The sequence below is a fragment of the Elaeis guineensis genome, chromosome 5 (assembly GCF_000442705.2).
Source record: "Elaeis guineensis isolate ETL-2024a chromosome 5, EG11, whole genome shotgun sequence".
In the NCBI taxonomy this organism is placed as follows: domain Eukaryota; kingdom Viridiplantae; phylum Streptophyta; class Magnoliopsida; order Arecales; family Arecaceae; genus Elaeis; species Elaeis guineensis.
The window spans coordinates 16,178,498-16,203,734 of NC_025997.2; the positions used below are offsets into that span (position 1 = coordinate 16,178,498).

Below are 25,237 nucleotides of genomic sequence, written 5' to 3' on the forward strand. Positions count from 1 at the left end.
GTAATTTAGGTCCGCCATTCATGATCAAAAGCCCGCGGGGGTCCTTCCGTGCCGTTTTATGAAGCGGAGAGCAGATAGGACGCCGGAGGAGGAATGCAGCTCTTCTCTTTCCCCAAATCCCAATTCCCTCGCTTTCCTCCACCCTCTCCAAACCGTACTAACCCTAACCCTAATATCCCTATTTCTCTCACTAAGGTCTCGATCAGAGCCTCCTCCTCCATCTCCTTCCTCAAGACCCCTCCCTCCTCCTCCAAGGCCTCCTCTCCGCGCCCTGTCCAAGAACAACTCCTCTGCTCTGAATCCGATGAAGAGAACGAAGAAGAGGATGAGGAGGAAAGAGAAGGAGATCATAAAGCTTCGGAGCGGTTTCTTGCGGTAAGACGGCCGGTGAAAGAGGTACCGGAGGAGGCCGTTGGTTCTTTGACGGAAGCTTATGGGAAGAGTGAGGGTGAGGAGAAGTTTTGGTCTTCTTCTAAGATTGATGAGGGCCTTACGGAGTTTGCTAAGAAGATTCCTATTTTTGAGCCGGAGAGGGTTGGTGTTGCGCCGAAGGAGAGACCGCTTGCGATCAACTTGGAGCTGGGGCTTTATCGAGCGAAGGTGCTCACAAGGAATTTTCGGTTCAAAGAAGCTGAGGAGATTCTCCTCAAGGTAATCTTCATTTCTGGATGGTTATTGGATCCGTTCTTGGGCAATCAAACTATTCAGTAGTAATTGTAGCAAATTATTATCCTGACTTCTGAGGATGTGAATTGATGAGAAACTGAAACTAGCTTCCTCAACATTGATGATTAGAACCTATCCTGTTGTAACCTCGTTGCAGTACCGTCCTAAAGACATGCAACGTCTGCCTTACAGTTGCGGACATGTTCAAAAATAACATATTCCTCATCATCTATCTTTAATTCATTGTTATTGGCAAATCTTGAATGTGCACTCTATTTTCTGGGAGTTTCATGTTGAAAATATACTTGCTCTCATTAATGTTGTGCACCTTTGGATTGCAAAAAGTGTTTTTTTTTTTTTTAAATACGTGTGATTATGTCATTTCGTTAATACATGCCTCGTGCTTTTTTTTTTTTAAAAAAAAATTCCTCATATTTCTTTTTTTTTTAAAATTAATTTTTATCTTCATTTAAATCCAATTTTTTTTGTTATCCGAATTTTCTGACTTATGAAGTTAATCTGAACACCAACTAAAACAGGTCCTGCAGCCTGTGAAAATTTATCATGAGTGTCGAAGATAATAAAGAAACAATTTATTGCCTAGAAAAACTGAACAAGATTAGGTGTGCGACCATGTGAAGAGATCTTGGTGCTATCCAATAGTCCATGGTAGAACATCTTGTTTTCTCTGGAATCTGGATATTATACATTGTTAATGGCTATTGCTAACATGAAAATGATGGGAAAGATTCTCAAATTAGCTTACAAACAAAATGGCATGCCTATGGTTGTATGCCTATGTTAAATTTTTGGTTCTTTTCCTTGCAGATCTTTTCTGGATATTATGCAAATTGTTTTTGTATATCTGCAGCATTTTTACTGTTGCCGTATTTTACATCTTCAGGCTACATGGTACACTTGTCATTGAGGTTGACATGTAACTCTTATTAGAATATTTTTAATCTTTGAGTTAATTTCAATGTTGTGCATATGTAAATTTCAACCAATACATGAAAAACAATAGAACTCAGCTAGAATCGTTGCTGTGTTATATCTATCTCCAGTGTATCTCATTTTGGCCTGAAGATGGACGGCCATATGTGGCCCTTGGGAAGCTTTTAATTAAACAATCAAAATTTTCTGAAGCTAGAGCTGTGTATGAAAGAGGCTGCCAAGCAACACAAGGCGAAAACTCATATATCTGGCAGGTTTGTGAGTGTTCTTTTTAGTCTCAATATATTTATTGATTGTAATGTAGCATATCAGCTTCTAACTTTGCCTAATCAAGTTTGGCTTATAAATTGCAATTGATACAAAGAACTCTGCTTTCAATAGAGCCATCACAATGATACCTGGGCTTCTGATTACAGTTATTTCGCTCTTGACACTTAGCATGTAGCTGCTTTGTGGTTTTCACCATGAATTTAAATTCCTCTTTTATCTGGACAGATACGACATATTAGATAGGGCAGAGAAGCATAACTCCCAATAAGGTAATGTTGAATTTATAGACAACTGAAAGAAAATAATAAATGATAATGCCATTTCATATTTTCATAGTAAAATGTGCTATTTGACAAAGTTGGATGGAGCTCATCTTCATTTTCTTCATTGGGTAAACGTTTCTAGGTACAAGTTTGCTAAGCGGTGCAGTTACATAGTGTTTAAATTGTATCAATGATGGCTGTCAGATAGGTGTGAAAGTAGATAGGATAATATCCATTGGATCTATTTTTCTATCTAAATCTATCTGGATATGGATAGAAATTGAAGCATCTGATCAATATCTATATTTGTATTCATATCCATCAAAGAAAAATGAAAATGGATATGGATGGATAATGATCTGTATCCAAATATTTGATTCAATTGGTAACCCAACTTAATTTTATATAACACAAATAAGCATTTAATGACAATATGTAATTACATTGATATATTATTAACTTGATTTACCATCTACTTAGTAATATCTTTAATTTTGTGATCATAAAGTTTAATTATCTCTAACTTATATCCGTATTACCTCCATACTTCCAGCATCCGATTGGTACCCATATTTGTTTAGAACAAATATGGATATGAATTTTTGCATTCATTTAATATCCATATCTGTATTTATATTAGTCGAAAAATAAACACAGATATTGATATACTAGTATCAATCCATATCCGATCTGTTTTCAGCCCTACTGCCAAAACTCATTGAATATCAAATAAACATTGTTTGCCGTTGTCTTTGTCTTTGTATCTCTGGAGGGAGACATTTTTCTGATAAATGTTTTTTTAAGAGTTACTAGAAATAGATTTGTGAGAGCTGGCAATATTATATGAGAGAATCCTGAACCTCAGATTTATAGTGATGTTTGACTTGTTACCAGTCATAATGACTTCCCTAAAAATCCAAACTACTGGAACAAGTGGCTCTGATATTTTACGGATATTTACAATTAGATGTTTATGGCAATTTATTAGTAGTAATTCTCAGAGATACATCATTTGAATACTTTCTGGAAAGTATGCTGCAATTTTTGTCTTAAGTTAATTATAAGAAAGTAGGAAACCTATATGCAATCTAAAAGTCTTTATTTTATATGCCATGTCAACAGCTGATTGTTTTCTTTACATTCAGTATCTCACTGAAGTTTGTTTATTGCATTTAACTTCTATTATTTTCCCCCCTCTCTCAAAGCTTCTAAAACAGTCAGATTGGTGTACTTTCACCTTTAAACAAACAGTGCTGGGCTGTTCTGGAAAATAAGGTTGGAAATATCCGAAGGGCAAGAGAACTTTTTGATGCTGCTACCGTAGCTGATAAGAGACATGTTGCAGCTTGGCATGGATGGGCAGTTCTAGAGATAGATCAAGGAAATATTAAGAGGGCTAGGAATCTTCTTGCAAAAGGACTTAAATATTGTGGTGGAAATGAGTACATATACCAAACACTCGCTTTACTTGAAGCTAGAGGAAAGCGTTTCAAGCAGGCTCGCTACTTGTTCCAACAAGCAACTAAATGCAACCCAAAAAGCTGTGCTAGTTGGCTTGTGAGTGTTGTCTTTTCTTTTTTAATGTTGCCTTGCGATAAGGTTGCCTATATTTGTGGAAGATTATGAATCCGTACTTTATGAGAACATTTCATTCATGAGGCATGTCTTGTGAAACAGGCATGGGCGCAAGTAGAAATGCAACAACAGAACAACTGCATAGCTAGGCAGCTTTTTGAGGTGACAAATTTCTTTCCAGGTTATCCTTTATTTCCTTCATGTGCTTGTAGCTTAATTTTGTTATGTTGATTACTTTCTTCTTTTAGTTATAAATATATACCTCCATATGTGTACCGAAGGATCAAGAGATAAGTACATGCCCTTTTTCTTTGGGACTAAACAAGGATATGCACTAGAATGGAAGTAGAGTAAGATACTGCATTAGGGGCTGCATATATAAAAACCAAGAACAAATGTATAAAGAGAAATGACAATGTAGAATTATGGGCTTCTCTTTTGATGGTTGTCCAACAAGATGGGGAAATAACACTCCTTAGGTAATTGCCTAATGTTTTATTCTTTGTAGGAAATGGATTACCTTAGCTGGTGGTCAACCCACTAAATGATGATCATGTGTTGCTTTTAGGGCCTATAGGAGCCTAACAAGTTGCTTGGATAACCAATAAATTGCCCTAGAAACATACTGTTCTCATTAAACATTGATGATTTGTTTGTGTCAAGTCACATAACATGGATACCCAGTAATGTGGTTTAGTAAAGTTATAAGAGAGAAAGTTTTGTGATGACTCAATCTAATTATAGGATCTTCCAGATATATTCAGATCTCAGATGGTGCATATTTTAAGCTATCATAAAGCCATCTGAACAACTAGGGGACAATGAAATTAGGTGTTGCTGATCTGAAAAACTATCCATGCTGGATTACGAGCACAGTTCAACTGGGGCATAAAGGCTATCGTACAAAATTACGAGGAACTGGCACCCAGTGACTAAGATGTCAGAAAAAGGGTTCATGAGTTGAACCACATACAAACTCTATAATATTCAACTTATATTTTGTAAAAACATGGAAAGATAACCAAAGTGAATAGCGTTCTAAACATATTAATATGTAAAATAGTATTGTTATCTATCTCCAATATATTTAAAGCATTTCAGGTTATGTAGCTTCCAGAGAGGTAGATAATGCAGTCGTATGCATTCTGCAAATTCTTCGTTTCATGTCACTAAGGTGAAGGGGACTTGTATCTAATATGTATGATTCTTGCAGCAAATGCTAACACTGTACCAACTTGCTTTCTGAAAATGATACTTAACAAAACTTTCAGTTAGCGTACATCCTTGCTTTCTAAAGATACTTCCTCTGTTTTGAAAATTATAGTTGCATCCCCCCCCCCCCCCCACCGAAAAAAAAAAGAAAAAAAAGAAATTATAGTTGCATTTAGTAGTGCAATCTACCATGGCAAGCTGGAGCAGCCAACATTTTTTTATATTTGATATTTTCTACCAACATGTCACTTGTCATTTTTCTTTATTTTGATCTTATTAGTTATTTCTTTTGCTAATTATCATTCCTTGGTGATTTTTGGATAAATATAATAGTGCTCAACTTACCTATGTGCCATGCTGAGATCATATTATTAGATCATCTAGCAAGGCCTTTTGGAAACAGGTCCTTTTCCTCATGTTCTCTAATTAACTGTTTGTTTCTTCTGTTCTCTGTGTTTGTATATTAACTCTTCCGACATGCTGTCACAATGCAATGAACTGACACCCATTCCTACCTAGTTATTTGCATCATGGGATGAAAATAATACCTTTTAATATATCCAAATTGAATATGATCGAATGTTGATGCTGTTATCTGCTTTAGAAAATAGGAACAGGGTATCAGTCTCATTTTCTCCTAGTTTAATTTTTTTAAAATACTACAGATAATTCTTTATGTTTCTATTGACTTCCTTCATTTGATTTGGACTTTGTTGTACTGCTGCATATTCTTATTTAATAAAATATATTTTCATGGTGAAACATCTACAATTTGGTGTCATCCTTTTTCTGTGCAGAGAGCAGTCCAGGCTAGTCCAAAAAACAGATTTGCCTGGCATATATGGGCATTATTTGAGGCTAGTCAGGGTGACATTAACAAAGGAAGGAAACTTCTTAAGATTGGCCATGCAGTAAATCCTAGGGATCCTGTCATCCTTCAGTCTCTTGCCTTGCTGGAATACAATCATTCATCTGCAAATGTTGCTCGTGTATTGTTTAGAAGAGCATCTGAGTTAGACCCAAGACACCAACCAGTATGGGTTGTAAGTAGTTCTGCTCTTCTATATATTCATATCTTTATCAGAAATGTAGCTGTTCAATTCATGTGATTTTATAATTATCTTGAGCTTCTCTTCAGAATTTGCTTTTATGAAAGCCATTTAATCACTCACGTGTATATACTGTGGGGCAGACATTAATTGGACAGCATAAGCTCTTTGTATCTTTTGAGCTTCTTTGAATATTCTAGTCTAGTGTGACCATATGTCTTAATTGTGACAATGTTTATTTATGCATCCTAGTGGTGTTATTAGTTACATGATAGGCCCCTCTCTTGCCTAAATTGCCTTAGCAAATACTTGGGACCATCTTTTTGTCATGACAGAGCTCTTCTTTTAAATTGTAAGGCTTCACATAGTTGCAACTAATAAGGTAATAATCATTTGATTGACAAACATCTTTGTTTCCCTCAAGGACGTGTTCCATATTTGTACCTTAATGCAATTCTTGACATGTAAGAATCAGACCATAGACAAAAGTCCTAGTGATTCTTTTATGCAGGTATTTCTAGTCAACGTCGACTACCATGTTCCCTTAGGATTTGGTGATAAAGTTCTTTTTTGAAGTCTGCTGAATTTAATTTTGGTATGGGATTATTTTAGGCTTGGGGGTGGATGGAGTGGAAGGAAGGAAATATAAACACTGCACGGGAACTCTACCAAAGGGCTCTATCAATTGATTCATCAAGTGAAAGTGCTGCTCGTTGCCTTCAGGTATCAAATAATTGGAGAAAACTGTAGCTGCCAATCATTTTTAAGGGAAGCATCTTTAGTCAGGGTCTTGGTGTTTTTTCTATTTTTACTTTAATCATATTGTAACCCTTTGCCATTACATGATTTTATTTTTTATTTTATTTTATTTTTTTGTGAAACATAATGGATTAGCATGTAATCTATAAAAGTTTGCAATTCCTGAAGAAAACATATTTTATCAGCAATAAAATGATTATCAGGAGTTTAGTGTAATTGCCCCGAGCAGGGTGTATCACGTACTTGTCTATTATGTTGTCCTTGGCATATCTTAAGGTTGTAGTGTATACATGCATAGTTGTGAAAATCAGTGAGAAGCCTCATTTGTATAAGATAATTACATAAATAAAAATTAGATATGAGTTTAGAAGAATTCGCAATATTTTTCCAATTAGCAACAAAAAATTCCAACAAAGTGCTACATCAGTTTTGACTTTGAGTATTAGAATGAAGGCCAAGTGATAGACAATTGTACTGGATTGCTTTTTCAAACAAGAGTCAGTGTCAGCTTTTCTCAAATGAAGCTGCAATAATTGCACTATCTGAAGAAAATGGAGTTCCACTACTCAGTTGAAATTTTATTCAAACAATGCCAATATGGAATGTAACCTACATATGAAGTATACTATGATGGTAGAAAAGAATACCATACAAGAACCATTGGTGAGATAGTTAAAGATTGTCTAAGTTATATCTTTTTGACTTTGCAGAAAATCTGCTTTTAAGTAGTACTGGAGCAGGTGTGATAACAAAATACATCAACTCTTTAAGAAGCTTCAAATCTGAAAGCTATATTGTTTGACTTAAACTGCCAATTTTTTTTTTTTTTATGACAAATTACATGGCATATGCAGTAGGGAGTATTTTAATAATCAATACAAAAGATTCATAGTTAAATTAACCACAATCAATAGCTGTTAGTTTTGTCAGTTCTATGTACTCACCATGGCTAGCTTGGTTACCACAATAAATTTCCTGGGAGGTTTAGATTTACAAAGAAGAATGATTTTGTAACTTTTCTGCATGCGAAATAGGACGATATTTATCAAACAAGGGGGAAAAAAAATGAAGTAATCCAACCATCCTTTTCTAACAGAAAAAAATAATATTAAGCAGCTGCCAATAAATTCATTCAAGTTTAATGTAGATATACACTTTTACATGCAAATTTTTAGCAGTCCTTTTTTTTAATAAAATATTCATTTCTAGATCTCATGGCATGTTAGTCAATATTTTAGATTTAACAGGTGATACTTGGAGTTTGGTATCTCAGGAAATCTAAAATTTTCAATTACTGTTTTCAAGTAAGAATATATAGATGCTACAGATTTATGCTTGAATAATTTCACAGCTTTATGCTTCATCATTTAATTTGCATCATTTTTCATTCTGTGAGCTTATATATGGTAAAGAGAGATGAAGAGAAGGTAAATTATTTGAATTGCTCAACTTTCTCTTTTTTTTTTTTTAATATAGTATCACGACATAAAAGATCAGTGAATCCTCCTTGAGTATGTATTATTTGCCTCAAACAATCAAGTAACCCCCTTCATTGTTTCAAGTGATTCTTTAAGTTGCAATACTGTTTTATTATATAGCCGCTACTTTGCCTTCATTGTTTCACGTGATTCTTCAAGTTGCAATACTGTTTTATTATATAGCCGCTACTTTGTGCATGATTTACCATCTTTTGCTTGGCAACTTAAAAGATACCAATAATGCTTTGCAGTCCTAGACTGAAAATTTCAGTCTCTAAAGATCAATTGGCAAGTTATAGCAATCTTAGTCAAAATAACAAATGGACTTTCCAGTGCTTATGTTTTATTGGTTGATTCCTTTTTAATTTTGGCTAATGTCAAGTGCTGCAGGCTTGGGGAGTCCTAGAGCAGAGGATGGGTAACCTATCGGTTGCTAAAAGATTGTTTAGATCTTCACTGAACATAAACTCTCAAAGTTACATCACATGGATGACTTGGGCATCATTAGAGGAGGAGCAAGGTAATCCTATTCGAGCGGAAGAAATTCGGAACCTTTATTTTCAGCAGGTTCGTTACTTGATGATTTTCATTCCCTGTCTCTGTTGCTACGTGTGCATTAGATCATTTTTGAAACTTGGAATGGAATGGCATCTTCAGTTTCATGTGAAAGTTTTCTGTTCTTTTTCTTGAAATCATTAATGTTGTTTCATTACGCAGAGCTTGTTTAATTTAAATATTGATATTTATTTGGTTATATAGTTTAGAATTATCAACTATTCACATGAATCTAGTTAGATTTAATTTGCCGTTCTTCTGAAAATTTTTCATTTAGTCAAATGATCTTTGTTTTTCTTTTTTATTGATAGGAAAAATAAAATGATAACTTTCACTGGAAAGCCAACGCATATGGTTTGCTAGCTTTCTTTCGTAAGCCTGAAGTAGTAAAAATATCCTATTCCTGTCATTTTAGGCGTTCAAATTTTAGCCACACAATAATAGAGCCTTATACACAAGGTAAAATTAACTATTCCTTTAATATTGACAGCGTACAGAAGTGGTGGATGATGCTTCATGGGTTATGGGTTTTCTTGACATTATAGATCCTGCTCTCGATAGCATAAAGCGTCTCTTAAACTTAGATCAGATCTCCAATTTAAAGGGGCAGGAGATCTTGAGAACCCTGGAAGAAACAAATAATAGCACCACTGAAGCTTCAGATACCACCGTCGTTAATGGTAATGATGAAGGAAGTGAAGACAATGCCGGTCTTCGGGCAAGTGACTTTGATTTGGATGCTTTCATCAGAGATAAATTGTCTCTTGATGCATCAGCACTGGATGAAGTCTTGGAAAATTTTCAACCCAGAAGAATTAAGTCTTCTAGAAGAATATGGAGATTGGGACAGAAATGTTTTGCTCAGCCTTGATCCTTAGCTTCCAGTTATATACTTTGGTAGGGGGAAATACTGGCTACTGACCATTGCTTGAGCGTACATATTTACATGGAGTGTCTCAGCTATTTTGAAGATGACAACGGTAGGCATATTCTACTGGGATTACAATGTATGCAATTATATACAAGATGTATTATGTATTATACTCATGATGTTTAGATAATTTTGTCACACTGGTGCAATTATATATCAGAGGTATTATAGTCATGATTTTTCTAGAAAATTTTGTACACATTGATCGTTTGAGTGGATTCCACCCATTTGGGTATTCAGCATGGTCTTCATGCATTCTTTCAGGAAAAGTCGTCCAACTTATCATTCTTTATTGTGGACAGCATTATTGACCGTTTCTTCATGTAAAGAAATATTATAGAAGTGTAGCAGCTTAAAACTGTCAAATTATTCCGTTACTAGTTATGATGCCATCAAAATTAAGCTGATCCATTTTGAAGAGGAGTGCAAGATTGATGCATCTTTTATTTTTGTTTCTTTAGGAAGCTGTATTGAAAAATGATTTGATGAATCTAATGAAAGACTAAAATTGCATAAATATCAGTTTTGAGCTAAAAATTGTTCTTCCATCCGTTTATTCTGTTATCAAGGATATCAGCTAGCCTGCAGGCAGAGTCTAATGTTTGTGTTGTTCAGATGGTTGGGTTTTATTAGAACAGAAAATTAGATAATATGATTCTGTCTAACATGCGTACAAGAAAAGAAAAGGCTGCAATTCTAGAAATTATTTTTAAGATTTTGTGATCCGTCAGCTTTTTCAGAACAGGTTTATTTAAGCAATTGAAAGTGTTCCCATAGATACCTCTATGCAATATTCTACATAAACGTGTTTAATTAAAACCTAATTAAAACCTAAGAGCGAAAGAAAGTGCTAATTCCTAATCAAAAGAGAGAGTGCTAATTTGCAAGATATATTTTCAGCGGTGCAAGGACGATGACATTGAATTATATAAGGTTTACAGATGATTCATATGTCAGTCTCAAAAACTATGTGTAGCAAAAGACATGTTATATTATATTAGGATCCGTTTAATTAGAGTTCATTTGATATAGAAAAATAAATTTTACATCAAATTATTATTTTTAATATAAAAAATAAAAAAATAAATGATAAATAATTTTTCATATGGAAGAAAAAGATAAAACAAATAGCATGAATGGCTAGGTGATGGATATTTGATAAATTTTTAAATGATAATAATTTATATTTGATAAAAATATTTCCAACAAAATTATATATATAATTATTAAATTTATTTTTGATGTCTCTATAAATTTATTAAATAAATTTTTTTATAAAAAAATAAAAATATATATTATATCATGCAAGAGATATATGATTATAGTAATTATATAAAATTAATTGAAAATAATAATATTATTTTAATATTAAAAAATTATTTTATATTGAAAAATATATTTATAAATTTTATTATATTTTTATGGAATTATCTCCAATCAAATGAAGTATTTTTTTTCAGTATTATTTTTAAAATAATTTTATTACCAGTTAAATATAATAAAAATTATTTTTTTATTATTTTTTTAGATAAATAATTTTTGGGAACTACAGATACATCCCAACCAACGGGCTCTAAAAACAAAAGATAGATCTATAAGTCCGAAAATAAAAGAATTAGTATAACGGCACAAACGTAGGTATCATTCACATAATTGATTCTTTAAGTCTCGGAAAAGAAAACCAAAAAAAGGTCTCAAGAAAAGAAAACAAAAGTGTCATCGTAATCACATTCCAACTAAAGGGGCACAGCTTGGATCCAGCGGAGTAAAGAAGCGTACGAACAAACATTAAGCAGGCCGCACCTGCCACCCCATGGAGCCCGCTCACTGCCCACAAGGAAAAAGAAAAGGGGAAAATCACTCTTCGGCAAGAAGGGCAAAAAGGATGTCTCGAACCGTATTGGACGGTCAAGACGGCATCGGTTCCAGTGTTAAGCAATCCTCCACACTCCACAGCTCGCACCGTACGAAGGCTACCAGAGAGGCAGAGTCATCGGGGGCGTGGACGATGGTGTGCCCGGAGGCGGAGATGACGGCGGTGGAGGCGTCCGCGGAGGCGGGGATAACGGCGGTGGAGGAGTCGGCGGAGGCGGAGATGACGGCGGCGGAGGAATCGAGTACGCGGTGCGCGGGGAGGAGGTAGCGAACAGGTCGGCGGCGGTGAGGGCGTTGACGGAGACGCGCTTTCTCTTGGACCTTGGCCGCCTGCCCATGATCACGAAGTCGGCGGGGGGAGCCCTAGAGGGTCGACGTAGGCGGCAGCGACGGGGTCGAGGTTGCGGGCGGGGAAGTTGGTCGGCGGTGGATGAGGCGGCGATAAAGGGGAGATCCGCCTCGACGGCCGTGAAGTGCTCGAGCTCCGCCGCGGGCTTGAGGGTCCGAAGGGAGCGGACTGTGCACTCATGCCAGCCGAGGGCGGCGAGGTCCTCCGCCACCTCCGCCACCGTCAGGAGCGCGCCGGACGAGATATCCTCATCCAGAGTCGACCTCGTCGGCGGAATCAGCTCAATGGAACCCAAGTATCGCTGTACAAGATCCTGGGCGCAAGAAAGAACGGAGGGAATACGAAAAACCGAAACCAAAATCGAATACTAGGGTTTGAATAGGAAAAAAGAAACAGAGAAAGGGAAATGCTCACCTTGGGAAAGTTGTGCAGTTTGATGAAGCCATGCATGACAATGATCTTAAAGAAGAAGAAGAGGAGAGGAATCAGCAATGCTTCTGGAAATGGAAGTTCTTGAGAAAAGGCATAGGAAAAAGAAACAGGTGAATCAGTAAGTTGGGGGAAAAGGAAAGAATCAAGAAGAGAGGAAGGACCTGATCGAGATGGGCGCGCAATAGGTTGGCCCGCCATGGATCCTCGTAGAAATTGAGGTACTGCTCCAGCGTAATCTTCGTCCCACTCTTCATCTATCTCTCTCTCGACTGGATGTGTTTTGGCTCTTCTAGGCGTACATGCATTATATAGTCTTAGAGCGGTGTGCCGCGGTGCCGTCATCTGTTTCCATATGACATCTGGTAGAGAAATCACTCCGTTTGCCTACGTTGATCAGACGGTTCCAAGCTTATGCTTGAGACTATTTGATCCTTTGTTACAGGTTATAGCGTGTGCGGGCAGTTAGTCGTTGATCAGACGGTTTCTTCCTCTGCGTTTTATTTGTACAGCCATCCATCAAAACTCACGATTCTAGCATGCGAATATGGACTACGACGAAGTTTTGCACATGTACACGTGCAACAAATTCACAACCACTTTTTTTCGCAAAATCAATAATCGGGACAAAATATTTCGTGGTAGGCCATACCAATCAATCATCGGAAATAGCAGTGGATAACATGGGTAGAATCAGAGAACAAAGTAACAGAAATGGAAACGGAAAACGGCAAACAAAACGCATCCCCTAGCCATCGATAAAGGATGAGAGAGAAGCATCGATCGAGATCCGCTTCCTCTTCCCTTCGGCATTTCCTGTCGCCTTCTTCTGGTGGTCGGTGGCGGGAGTGGAGCGGCTGAGGTCGGGGGAGGACGAGATCGGCACGGCCTCCATCGCCGCCGTTTCACCCACACTCAACACCGAGGCCACGGGGCACTCCTGCCAACCGAGGGACTCAATGTCCCGCTTCACATCCTCCAGCGACAGCGCCGCTCCAGTGACCGGCGGGAGGTGCCGCAGTGTCGATCGGTCCGGCCGCATCAGCTCCAGCGAGCGCAGGGCCATCAGGATGTGCGCCTGATATAAATAGATCAACGTAAGAGCAAACAAAAGACGCGGTGTAGGAGTAGTTCTAGTGTTGCAGATCGATCAATTAGAAGGATTTGAATTTTGGAGATCTGACCTTTTGGCACCGGTGCAGCTTGACGAATCCGTGCATGAGGACGATCTGACTCAAATTATTCAAGAAACGAGGGAGAGATTAAGATCTATAAATTTTTGGAAGGACGAAGCAAGAATCTCTAAAGATCTCTGTGCTTTTGGAGAAGATAGCTGACCTGGTTGAGTTGAGCGATGGTGAGACCACTCCTCCCATGCTTGTTGTTGAAGAAAGCGACGTAGTCTTCGAGGGTAAGCTTCGGCCTCTCCCCTTTCATCTCTCCCTCCCCTCCGTAGTAATTTTGGGCTCATTTTACCGGCGGAAACTTCATTATAAAGAGAAGCGGCGACGAGCGCGAGAAATTTCTTTGATTTCACCTCATGAGGAATATATGCGGACTCCGTTCCCAGCAGAGTCGTATACGGATGTCTTGCGAATATACAATTATTCTCCTGGACAGCGCTCAGCTGCGGACGCGCGTATATAGTAGTCGTGCTGACGAACATCCGTATAGAAATAATTATAGGGACAGCAGTCAACGGAATAAAATTTCATATAATTGCGCAGCTCAACTCATAATATCTCTGTGCGGAGGTAAATCCGCATAAAATCTATACGCACACGGGTGGACATCCGTCAAAATCTGATCGTACGTAAGGACGTCATCCGCTTCTTCCTAGGATTCCCCTTTTTTTTTTTTTTCGGGCTCGAGTCCGCCGTCGGGCACTCAATCGACTTCCCCTTGCGAAGATAGGAAGTTGGAGTGCATGTACACCGTTCGCCTAAGATACAAAAGTCAACATAAATAAAATAATTAACAAAATTCTATAAAAATATATAAAAAATTATAATAATAGATAAAAAAATAAAAATGTTATGGTTTAGAAGTAACAGTATAGAAAAGCATGCAAGAAATTGAAAGTTAGCTAACTCATTGATTGCCTTCAAGAAGTAAGCTAGTAATAATTTATCAAAAAGTGAGAATAATTTGAAGCTGAAAGTATATCCATGAAATAAAAAAATCTATAAAACTGAGAGATCTTCCATGAAACTAAGATGAAGCTGAAATTAGGAAGAATGATACAGTATGACATGACAACCTTTAGAATTTGCTTGAACTGTTGATACATCAAATCAATAAAGTATAATGAATGCAGATGTAGGATGATAGTCATGAAAGAGTACTTTCATATACAAAAAGGTTGAACAAGAGACCAATCAAAGAAGACTGATATGAGATGATGCATGATATGATGCGCCAAAAAAAACTACTGATCTATATGTAGGAAAGGCTGGTATAAAATCCAATATAGGAAGTATAGAGGAACAAAGCCTCTAATGATGTAAAGGATAACAGCAGTATAGCTTTGCCTAAATAAAGAGATGCAATATGCAACGGAGGCAAGACCACTTGAACACCTGAAACATCTGAACAATACACTACTATAACAATGATCAGAACTAAAAATACTATGCATGGCGAACAAAAAGAATAGAAATAGCATCTGTCACTAACAAATGGATCAAATCCGGATGATAATAGTTCTGGTTAGTGAGTAAGAAATCACCACTAAGTGGATAAGTAGCAGCCCAATTAATAGCCTATTTGTTTTCTCACTTAATATGAGATATATGAAACTTAGTAAAAGAACTCTTTCAATATAAAATATTATAAAAAATATGATAATGCCACTAGACAGCTTTCATGCTACCTAACTTGTTGACATACTCTTGATTAATTATTTTATTAATAAAGAATGCATAAGAATTATGAACGAAGACTGTATATTTTTTTTAAAGATTAGAACTAGACAATATGTTTAATTGAAAAGGAAAGGCCTAAGATACGAAATCCAACATAAGCAAAGTAACTAACAGAACCCTATAGAAATATATAAAAAATTATAATAATAGATGAAGAAATAGAAGCGTTGTGGCTTTGGAGCAATGGTATAGGAAAGAGCATGCAGAAAATTGAAAGTTAACTAACTTAGTGATTGCCTTCAAGAAGCAAGCTAGAAAATAACTTACTAAAAAGTAAGAATAATCTGAAGTGGAAGTACATCTGTGAAATAAGAGAATCTATAAAGTCGAGAGATCTTCCATGAGACTAAGATGAAGCTGAAACTAGGGAGAATAACACAGCATGATATGATAAGTTTCAAATTTGCTTGAACTGTTGATACACCAAATCAATGAAGTATAATGAATGCAGATGTAGGATGACAGCCATGAAAGAGTACTTCCATATACAAAAAAGTTGAATAAGAGATCAATCATAGAAGTTTGATATGCGATGATATATGGTATGATGAGCCAAAAAGAATCATCGATCTATATGTAGGAAAAGCTGGTATAAAATCCATAGGAAGCAGTGAAGCCCAGCATAGCAATAACTAAACACCCAACAATAAACACACTGAAGTACGAAAGTCAGTTGATTAACTGAGTAGATGAATAAAGCCTCCAGTGATATAAAGAATAACAACAGCCTAGCTTTGTTTAAATAAGAAAATGCAATATGCAACGGAGGTAAGGTCATTTGAACACATGAAATATCTGAACAACACACTACTATAAAAATAATCAGGACTAAAAATACTATGCATGGTGAACAAAAGGAATAAAAATAGCATCTGCCACTAACCAATGGTCCAAATCCGGATGATAATAGTCCTGATCAGTAAGAAAGAAATCACCACTAAGTACATAGGTAGCAGCCCAATTAGCAGCCTAATTGCCTTCTCAGTTAATATGAGATACCTGAACTTAGTAAAGAAACTCTTTCAATATAAAATATTTTGAAAAATATGATAATACCACTGAACAGCCTTCTTGCACCTAACTTGTTGACATACTCTCAGTTAATTATTATATTAATAAAGAATGCATAAGAATTGTGAACGAAGACTGTATTTTTCTTTGAAGATTAGAACTAGACAATGTGTTTAATTGGGAAGCAAAGGCCTAAGATACAAAACCCAACATAAGCAAAGTAACTAATAGAACTCTATGAAAATATATAAAAAATCATAATAATAGATGAAGAAATAGAAGTGTTGTAGCCTTGAAGCAACAGTATAGAAAAGAACATGCAGAAAATTGAAAGTTAGCTAACTCAGTGATTGCCTTCAAGAAGCAAGCTCGTAAATAACTTGATGAAAAATAAGAATAATTTGAAGCTGAAAGTACATTCATGAAACAGGAGAATCTATATAGCTGAGAGATCTTTCATGAGACTAAGATGAAGCTGAAACTAGGGAGAATAACACAGTATGATATGATAAGCTTCAGAATTGGCTTGAACTATTGATATACCAAATCAATAAAGTATAATGAATACAGATATAGGATAATAGCTATGAAAGAGTCCTTCCATATATAAAAAAAATGAACAAGAGACCAATCAAAGAAGCCTAATATGAGATGATGAATAGTATGATGAGCCAAAAAGAACCCCCAATCTATATATAAGAAGGGTTGGTATAAAATCTATTATAAAAAGTAGTGAAGTCCAGCATAGCAATAACTAAACATCCAACAGTAAATACACTAAAGTACGAAAGTCAGTTGATTAACTGAGTAGATGAACAAAGCCTCCAGTGATATAAAAGATAACAGCAGCCTAGCTTTGCTTAAATAAGGAGATGCAATATGCAATGGGGGCAAGACCACTTGAACACTTGAAATATCTGAATAATCACTACTATAATAATAGCCTAGCTTTGCTAAATAAGAAGATGCAATATGCAACGAAGGTAAGATCACTTGAACACTTGAAATATTTGAACAATACACTACTATAAAAAATGATCAGGACTAAAAATACAATGCATGATGAACAAAAGGAATAGAAATAGCATCGGCCACTAACAAACGGACCAAATCCGGATGATAGTAGTCTTGGTCAGTAAATAAGAAATCATTACTAAGTGCATAAGTAGTAGCTTAATTAGCAGCCAAATTACATTCTCACTTAATATGAGATACTTGAAACTTAATAAAGTAACTTTTTCAATATAAAATTTTTGAAAAATATAATAATGCCACTGAATAGCTTTTTCGTTATCTAACTTGTTGACATACTCATAGTTAATTATTTTATTAATATTGAATGCGTTAGAATAGTGAACGAAGATTGCATTTTTCTTTGAAGATTAGAACTAGGCAATGTGTTTAATTGGGAAGCAAAGGCCTAAGATACAAAACCCAACATAAGCAAAGTAGCTAACAGAATCCTATAAAAATATATAAAAAATCATAATAATAGATGAAGAAATAGAAGTATTGTGGCCTTAAAGCAATAGCATAAGAAAGAGCATGCAGAAAATTAAAAGTTAGCTAACTCAGTGATTGCTTTTAAGAAGTAAGTAAGTAAATAACTTGATGAAAAATGAGAATAATCTGGAGCTGAAAGTATATCCATAAAACATGAGAATCTATAAAGTTGAGAGATCTTTTATGAGACTAAGATGAAGCTAAAACTAGAGAGAATAACACAGCTTGACATGATAAGCTTTAGAATTTGCTTGAACTGTTGATGCATCAAATTAATAAAGTATAATGAATGTAGATGTAGGATGATAGCCATGAAAGAGTACTTCCATATATAAAAAAAATGAACAAGAGACCAATCATAGAAGCTTGATATGAGCTGGTGTATGGTATGATGAGCCAAAAAAAACCACCGATCTATATGTAGGAAAAGATTGGTATAAAATCTAACATAGGAAGTAGTGAAGTCCAGCATAGTAATAACTACACACCCAACAATAAACACACTGAAGTATGAAAGTCAGTTAATTAACTGATTAGATGAATAAAGCCTTCAGTGATATAAAGGATAACAACATCCTAGCTTTGCTCAAATAAGGAGATGCAATATGCAAAAAGGTAAGACCACTTGAACACCTGAAACATCTGAACAATACACCGCTACAAAAATGATCAGGTCTAAAACACTATGCATAGCGAACAAAAGGAATAAAAATAGTATTTGCCTCTAACAAATGGATCAAATCCGTATGATAATAGTTTTGATCAGTAAGTAAGAAATCACAACTAAGTGCATAAGTAGCAACCCAATTAGTAGCCTAATTGCCTTCTCACTTAATATGAGATACCTAAAACTTAGTAAAGGAACTCTTCCAATATAAAATATTTTAAAAAATATGATAATACCACTAAACAGCTTTCTCGCTACCTAACTATTGACATACTCCCAGTTAATTATTTTATTAATAAAGAATGCATAAGAACTGTGAACGAAGACTGTATTTTTCGTTGAAGATTAGAACTAGGCAATGTGTTTAATTAGGAAGCAAAGGCCTAAGATACAAAACCCAACATAAGCAAAATAACTAACAGAACCCTATAGAAATATACAAAAAATCATAATAATAGATGAAGAAAAAGAAGCATTGTGGCCCTGGAGCAACAGCATAGGAAAGAGCATGCAAGAAATTGAAAGTTAGCTAACTTGGTGATTGCCTTCAAGAATTAAGCTAGTAAATAACTTAATGAAAAGTGAGAATAATCTGAAGTTAAAAGTACATCTGTGAAACAAAAGAATCTATAAAGCTAAGAAATCTTCAATGAGACTAAGATGAAACTGAAACTAGGGAGAATAACACAGTATGATATGATAAGCTTTAGAATTTGCTTGAACTATTGATATAGCAAATCAATGAAGTATAATGAATGCGGATGTAGGATGATAGCCATGAAAGAGTACTTTCATATACAAAAAAGTTGAACAAGAGACCAATCATAGAAGCTTGATATGAGATGATGTATGGTATGATGAGCCAAAAAGAGTCACCGATCTACATGTAGAAAAAGACTGGTATAAAATCCAATATAGGAAGTAGTGAAGCCCAGCATAGTAATAACTAAACACCCAACAGTAAACACACTGAAGTATGAAAGCTAGTTCATTAACTGATTAGATGAATAAAGCCTCCAGTGATATAAAGGATAACAACATCCTAGCTTTGCTCAAATAAAGAGATGCAATATGCAATGGAGGCAAGACCACTTGAACACATGAAACATCTGAACAACACACTACTACAAAAATGATCAGATTCAAAAATACTATGCATGGCGAACAAAAGGAATAGAAATAGCATTTGCCTCTAACAAATGGATAAAATCCGTACGATAATAGTCATGATCAGTAAGTAAGAAATCACAACTAAGTACATAAGTAGCAACTCAATTAGCAGCTTAATTATCTTCTCACTTAATATGAGATACCTGAAACTTAGTAAAGAAACTCTTTCAATATAAAATATCTTGAAAAATATGATAATGCCACTAAATAGCTTTCTTGCTATCTAACTTATTGACATACTTTCAGTTAATTATTTTATTAATAAAGAATGCATAAAAACTATGAATGAAGACTGTATTTTTCTTTAAAGATTAGAACTAGGTAATGCGTTTAATTAAAAAGCAAAGGCCTAAGACATAAAACCCAACACAAGCAAAGTAACTAACAGAACCTTATAGAAATATATAAAAAATCATAATAACAGACGAAGAAAAAGAAGCGTTGTGGCCTTAGAGCAACAGCATAGGAAAGAGAGTGCAGAAAATTGAAAGTTAGCTAACTCGGTGATTGCCTTTAAGAATTAAGCTAGTAAATAACTTGATGAAAAGTGAGAATAATTTGAAGTTAAAGTATATTCATGAAACAGGAGAATCTATAAAGCCAAGAGATCTTCTATGAGACTAAGATGAAGCTGAAACTAGGAAGAATAACACAGCATGACATGATAAGCTTCAAAATTTGTTTGAACTGTTGATAGACCAAATCAATGAAGTATAATGAATGTAAATGTAGGATGATAGCCATAAAAGAGTACTTCCATATACAAAAAAGTTGAACAAGAGATCAATTATAGAAGCCTGATATGAGATGATGTATGGTACGATGAGCCAAAAAGAATCACCGATCTACATGTAAGAAAGGCTGGTATAAAATCCAACATAGGAAGTAGTGATGTCCAGCATAGCAATAATTAAACACCCAATAATAAACACATTGAAGTACGAAAGTCAGTTGATTAACTAAGTAGATGAACAAAGCCTCCAGTGATATAAAGTATAATAGTAGCTTAGCTTTGCTTAAATAAGGAGATGCAATATGCAACGAAAGCAAGATCACTTGAACACCTGAAACATCTGAACAATACACAACTATAAAAATAATTAGAACTAAAAATACTATGCATAGTGAACAAAAAGAATAGAAATAGCATCTGCTACTAACAAACGGACTAAATCCAGATGATAATAGTCCTAGACAGTAAGTAAGAAATTACCAATAAATGTATAAGTAGCAGCCCAATTAGCAGTCAAATTGTCTTCTCACTTAATATGAGATATCTGAAACTTAGTAAAAGAGCTCTTCCAAAATAAAATATCTTGAAAAATATGATAATGCCACTGAACAACTTTCTCGCAACCTAACTTGTTGACATATTCTTAGTTAATTATTTTATTAATAAAGGATGCATAAGAATTGTAAACGAAGACTGCATTTTTCTTTGAAGATTAGAAATAGGCAATGTGTTTAATTAAGAAGCAAAGGCCTAAGATACAAAACCCAACATAAGCAAAGTAACTATCAGAATCCTATAGAAATATGCAAAAAATCATAACAATAAAAGAAGAAATAAAAATATTGTGGCTTTGGAGCAACAGCATAGGAAAGAGCATGTAAAAAATTGAAAGTTAGCTAACTCAGTGATTGCCTTCAAGAAGCAAAGTAGTAAATAACTTGTTGAAAAGTGAGAATAATCTGAAGCTGAAAGTACATCTATGGAATAGAAGAATCTATAAAGCTAAGAGATCTTCCATGAGACTAAAATGAAGCTGAAACTAGGGAGAATGACACAGCATGACATGATAAGCTTCAAAATTTGCTCGAACTATTGATACACCAAATCAATAAAGTATAATGAATACAGATGTAGGATGATAGCTATGAAAGAGTACTTCTATATACAAAAAAGTTGAAAAAGAAATCAATCATAGAAGCTTGATATGAGATGATGTATGGTATGATGAGCCAAAAAGAACCACCAAGTTACATGTAGAAAAGGTTGGTATAAAATCTAACAAAAGAAGCAGTGAAGCCCAACATAGCAATAACTAAATATCTAACAATAAACACACTGAAGTATGAAAGCAAGTTGATTAACTAAGTAGATGAACAAAGCCTCCAGTGATATAAAGGATGACAATAACTTAGCCTTGCTCAAATAAGGAGATGTAATATGCAATGGAGGCAAGACCACTTGAACACCTAAAACATCTGAACAATACACTACTATAAAATTGATCTGTATTAAAAATACTATGCATGACAAACAAAAGAAATAGAAATAGCATCTGCCACTAACAAGTGGATCAAATTCGGATGATAATAGTCCTGGTCAGCAAGTAAGAAATCACCACTAAGTGCATAAGTAGCAGCCCAATTAGTAGCCTAGTTGTCTTCCCACTTAGTATAACATAGCTGAAACTTAATAAAGGAACTCTTCCAATTTAAAATATCTTAAAAAATATGATAATGCTACTGAACAGCTTTCTTGCTATCTAACTTGTTGACATATTTCTAGTTAATTATTTTATTAATAAAGAGTGCATAAGAACTGTGAACGAAGACTGCATTTTTCTTTGAAGATTAGAACTAAGCAATATGTTTAATTGGAAAGCAAAGATCTAAGATAAAAATCCAACATAAGCAAAGTAACTTACAGAACCCTATAGAAATACACAAAAAATCATAATAGTAGATGAAGAAATAGAAGTATTGTGCCCTTAGAGCAACAACATAGGAAAGAGCATGCAGAAAATTGAAAGTTAGTTAACTCAGTGATTGCCTTCAAGAAGCAAGCTAGTAAATAACTTGATGAAAAGTAAAAATAATCTGAAGCTGAAAGTATACCTGTGAAATAGGAGAATCTATAAAGATGAGAGCTCTTCCATGAGATTAAGATGAAGCTGAAACTAGGGAGAATAACACAGCATGACATGATAAGCTTCAAAATTTGCTTGAATTGTTGATATGCCAAATCAATAAAATATAATGAATGCAGATGTAGGATGATAGCTATGAAAGAGTACTTCCATATGCAAAAAAGTTGAACAAAAGACCAACCATAGAAGCCTGATATGAGATGATGTATGGTATGATGAGCTAAAAAGAACCATCGATCTACATGTAGGAAAGGCTGGTATAAAATCCAACATAGAAAGTAGTGAAGCCCAGCATAGTAATAACTAAACACCCAATAATAAATACATTGAAGTACGAAAGCCAGCTGATTAACTAAGTAGATGAACAAAGCCTCCAATGATATAAAGCATAACAGCAACCTAACTTTGCTTAAATAAGGAGATGCAATATGCAATGGAGGCAAGATCATTAGAACACTTGAAACATCTGAATAGTACACTACTATAAAAATAATCATGACTAAAAATACTATGCATGGCAAACAAAAGAAATGGAAATAGCATCTGCTACTAACAAACGGACCAAATCCAGATGATAATAATCCTGATCAATAAGTAAGAAATCATCACTTAGTGCATAATTAGCAGCCTAATTGCCTTCTCACTTAATATGAGATATTTGAAACTTAGTAAAGAAACTCTTCCAGTATAAACTATCTTGAAAAATATGATAGTGCCTCTGGATAGCTTTCTCGCTATTTAACTTATTGACATACTCCCAGTTAATTAATTTATTAATAAAGAATGCATAAGAAATGTGAATGAAGACTGTATTTATCTTTGAAGATTAAAACTAGGCAATGTGTTTAATTGAGAAGCAAAGGCCTAAGATACAAAACCCAACATAAGCAAAGTAACAAATAGAACCTTACAGAAATATATAAAAAATCATAATAATAGATGAAGAAATAGAAACATTGTGGCCTTAGAGCAACAGTATAGAAAAGAGCATGCAAGAAATTGAAAATTGGCTAACTCATTGATTGCCTTTAAGAAGCAAGCAAGTAAATAACTAGTTGAAAAGTGAGAATAATCTGAAGCTGAAAGTACATCCATGAAATAGAAGAATCTATAAGGCTGTGAGATCTTCCATGAGACTAAGATGAAGTTGAAACCAGGGTGAATAACATGGCATGACATGATAAGCTTCAGAATTTGCTTGAATTGTTGATACACCAAATCAATGAAGTATAAAGAATGCAGATATAGGATGATAGCCATGAAAGAGTACTTTCATATATGAAAAAGTTGAACAAGGGATCAATCAAAGAAGCTTGATATGAGATGATGTATGGCATGATGAGCCAAAAAGAACCACCGATCTACATGTAGAAAAGACCGGTATAAAATCCAATATAGAAAGCAGTGAAGCCTGCATAGCAATAACTAAACACCCAACAGTAAACACACTGAAGTATGGAAGCTAGTTGATTAACTGAGTAGATGAACAAAGCCTTTAGTGATATAAAGGATAACAACAGCCTAGCTTTCGTTAAATAAGGAGATGCAATATGCAACAGAGGCAAGACCATTTAAACACCTGAAACATCTGAACAACACACTATTGCAAAAATGATCACGACTAAAAATACTATGCATGGCGAACAAAAAGAATAGAAATAGCATATGCCACTAGCCAATGGATCAAATTCGGATGATAATAGTCCTGATCAGTAAGAAAGAAATTATCACTAAGTGCATAAGTACCACTCCAATTAGCAGTCTAATTGACTTCTCAGTAATATGAGATACTTGAACTAAGTAAAGGAACTTTTTTGATATAAGATATCTTGAAAAATTTGATAATGCCACTGAACAACTTTTTCGCACCTAACTTGTTGACATACTCCTAGTTAATTATTTTATTAATAAAGAATGCATAAGAACTATGAAAAAAGACTGCAATTTTGTTTGAAGATTAGAACTAGGCAATATGTTTAATTGGGAAGCAAAGGTCTAAATACGAAGCCCAACATAAGCAAAGTAACTAACAAAACCCTATAGAAATATACAAAAAATCATAATAATAGATGAAGAAATAGAAGCGTTATAGCCTTGGAGTAACAGCATAGGAAAGAGCATGCAGGAAATTGAAAGTTAACTGGCTCAGTGATTGCCTTTAAGAAGTAAGATAGTATATAACTTGATGAAAAGTGAGAATAATCTGATATTGAAAGTACATCCATGAAATAAGAGAATCTATAAAGCTGAGAGATCTTCTATGAGACTAAGATGAAGCTAAAACTAGGGAGAATAACACAGTATGACATGATAAGCTTTAAAATTTACTTGAACTGTTGGTACACTAAATCAATGAATTATAATGCAGATATAGGATGACAGCCATGAAAGAGTACTTCCATATACAAAAAAGTTGAATAGGAGACCAATCATAGAAGCTTAGTATGCGATGATGTATGGTATAATGAGCCAATGGTAATATGAGATATCTGAAACTTAGTAAGGAAACTCTTTCAATATAAAATATCTTGAAAAATATGATAATGCCACTGAACAGCTTTCTCGTTCCCTAACTTGTTGACGTACTCCCAATTAATTATTTTATTAATAAAGAATGCATAAGAACTGTGAACGAAGACTGTATTTTTCTTTGAAGATGAGAACTAAGCAATGTGTTTAATTGGGAAGCAAATATCCTCATTGATGGGCTTAAGCCCAGAT

The 25,237-nt window shown here is 34.8% G+C and overlaps 3 protein-coding genes across 6 annotated transcripts; 1 reads left to right on the top strand and 2 right to left on the bottom strand.

Annotated features, from left to right (window-relative positions):
• The first annotated feature begins 47 nt into the window (after positions 1–47).
• Positions 48–9,886, top strand: LOC105045014 (protein high chlorophyll fluorescent 107). 3 transcript variants are annotated; one of them, XM_073257625.1, is made up of 8 exons: positions 49–651; positions 1,731–1,874; positions 3,375–3,710; positions 3,831–3,890; positions 5,738–5,983; positions 6,602–6,712; positions 8,617–8,793; positions 9,272–9,886. In XM_073257625.1, the coding sequence occupies exons 1-8, from the start codon at positions 94–96 to the stop codon at positions 9,650–9,652; spliced, it is 2,013 nt and encodes a 670-aa protein (XP_073113726.1). In that variant the 5' UTR covers positions 49–93; the 3' UTR covers positions 9,653–9,886. The 3 variants fall into 3 exon arrangements, with proteins under 3 accessions (XP_073113727.1, XP_073113726.1, XP_010921467.1); XM_010923165.4 differs by having other exon boundaries at positions 3,405–3,710; XM_073257626.1 differs by lacking the exon at positions 6,602–6,712 and having other exon boundaries at positions 48–651.
• Positions 9,887–11,341: 1,455 nt separating this feature from the next.
• Positions 11,342–12,807, bottom strand: LOC105045016 (uncharacterized). Of its 2 annotated transcripts, none has more exons than XM_010923168.4 (3): positions 12,530–12,807; positions 12,351–12,395; positions 11,342–12,249 (listed from the first exon to the last, which is right to left on the bottom strand). In XM_010923168.4, the coding sequence occupies exons 1-3, from the start codon at positions 12,620–12,622 to the stop codon at positions 11,686–11,688; spliced, it is 702 nt and encodes a 233-aa protein (XP_010921470.1). In that variant the 5' UTR covers positions 12,623–12,807; the 3' UTR covers positions 11,342–11,685. The 2 variants fall into 2 exon arrangements, with proteins under 2 accessions (XP_010921470.1, XP_073113729.1); XM_073257628.1 differs by having other exon boundaries at positions 12,351–12,433.
• A 182-nt stretch (positions 12,808–12,989) lies between these two features.
• On the bottom strand, positions 12,990–19,816 carry LOC140858101 (uncharacterized). Its single transcript, XM_073257629.1, has 3 exons — positions 13,704–19,816; positions 13,550–13,594; positions 12,990–13,443 (listed from the first exon to the last, which is right to left on the bottom strand). The coding sequence occupies exons 1-3, from the start codon at positions 13,800–13,802 to the stop codon at positions 13,114–13,116; spliced, it is 474 nt and encodes a 157-aa protein (XP_073113730.1). The 5' UTR covers positions 13,803–19,816; the 3' UTR covers positions 12,990–13,113.
• Positions 19,817–25,237: the final 5,421 nt, after the last annotated feature.

Excerpts from the sequence above, each read along its gene's own strand:
- LOC105045016 (XM_073257628.1), bottom strand. The coding sequence starts at position 12,710 with ATGACGGCACCGCGGCACACCGCTCTAAGACTATATAATGCATGTACG. Across the intron at positions 12,434-12,529 it reads TGCGCGCCCATCTCGATCAG|AAGCATTGCTGATTCCTCTC; the intron begins GTCCTTCCTCTC and ends TTCCATTTCCAG. Across the intron at positions 12,250-12,350 it reads AACTGCACAACTTTCCCAAG|GATCTTGTACAGCGATACTT; the intron begins GTGAGCATTTCC and ends TCTTGCGCCCAG.
- LOC105045014 (XM_073257625.1), top strand. The coding sequence starts at position 94 with ATGCAGCTCTTCTCTTTCCCCAAATCCCAATTCCCTCGCTTTCCTCCA. Across the intron at positions 3,891-5,737 it reads TAGCTAGGCAGCTTTTTGAG|AGAGCAGTCCAGGCTAGTCC; the intron begins GTGACAAATTTC and ends TTTTCTGTGCAG. Across the intron at positions 8,794-9,271 it reads GGAACCTTTATTTTCAGCAG|CGTACAGAAGTGGTGGATGA; the intron begins GTTCGTTACTTG and ends TAATATTGACAG.
- LOC140858101 (XM_073257629.1), bottom strand. The coding sequence starts at position 13,802 with ATGAAAGGGGAGAGGCCGAAGCTTACCCTCGAAGACTACGTCGCTTTC. Across the intron at positions 13,595-13,703 it reads CCATCGCTCAACTCAACCAG|ATCGTCCTCATGCACGGATT; the intron begins GTCAGCTATCTT and ends AATTTGAGTCAG. Across the intron at positions 13,444-13,549 it reads AGCTGCACCGGTGCCAAAAG|GCGCACATCCTGATGGCCCT; the intron begins GTCAGATCTCCA and ends TATTTATATCAG.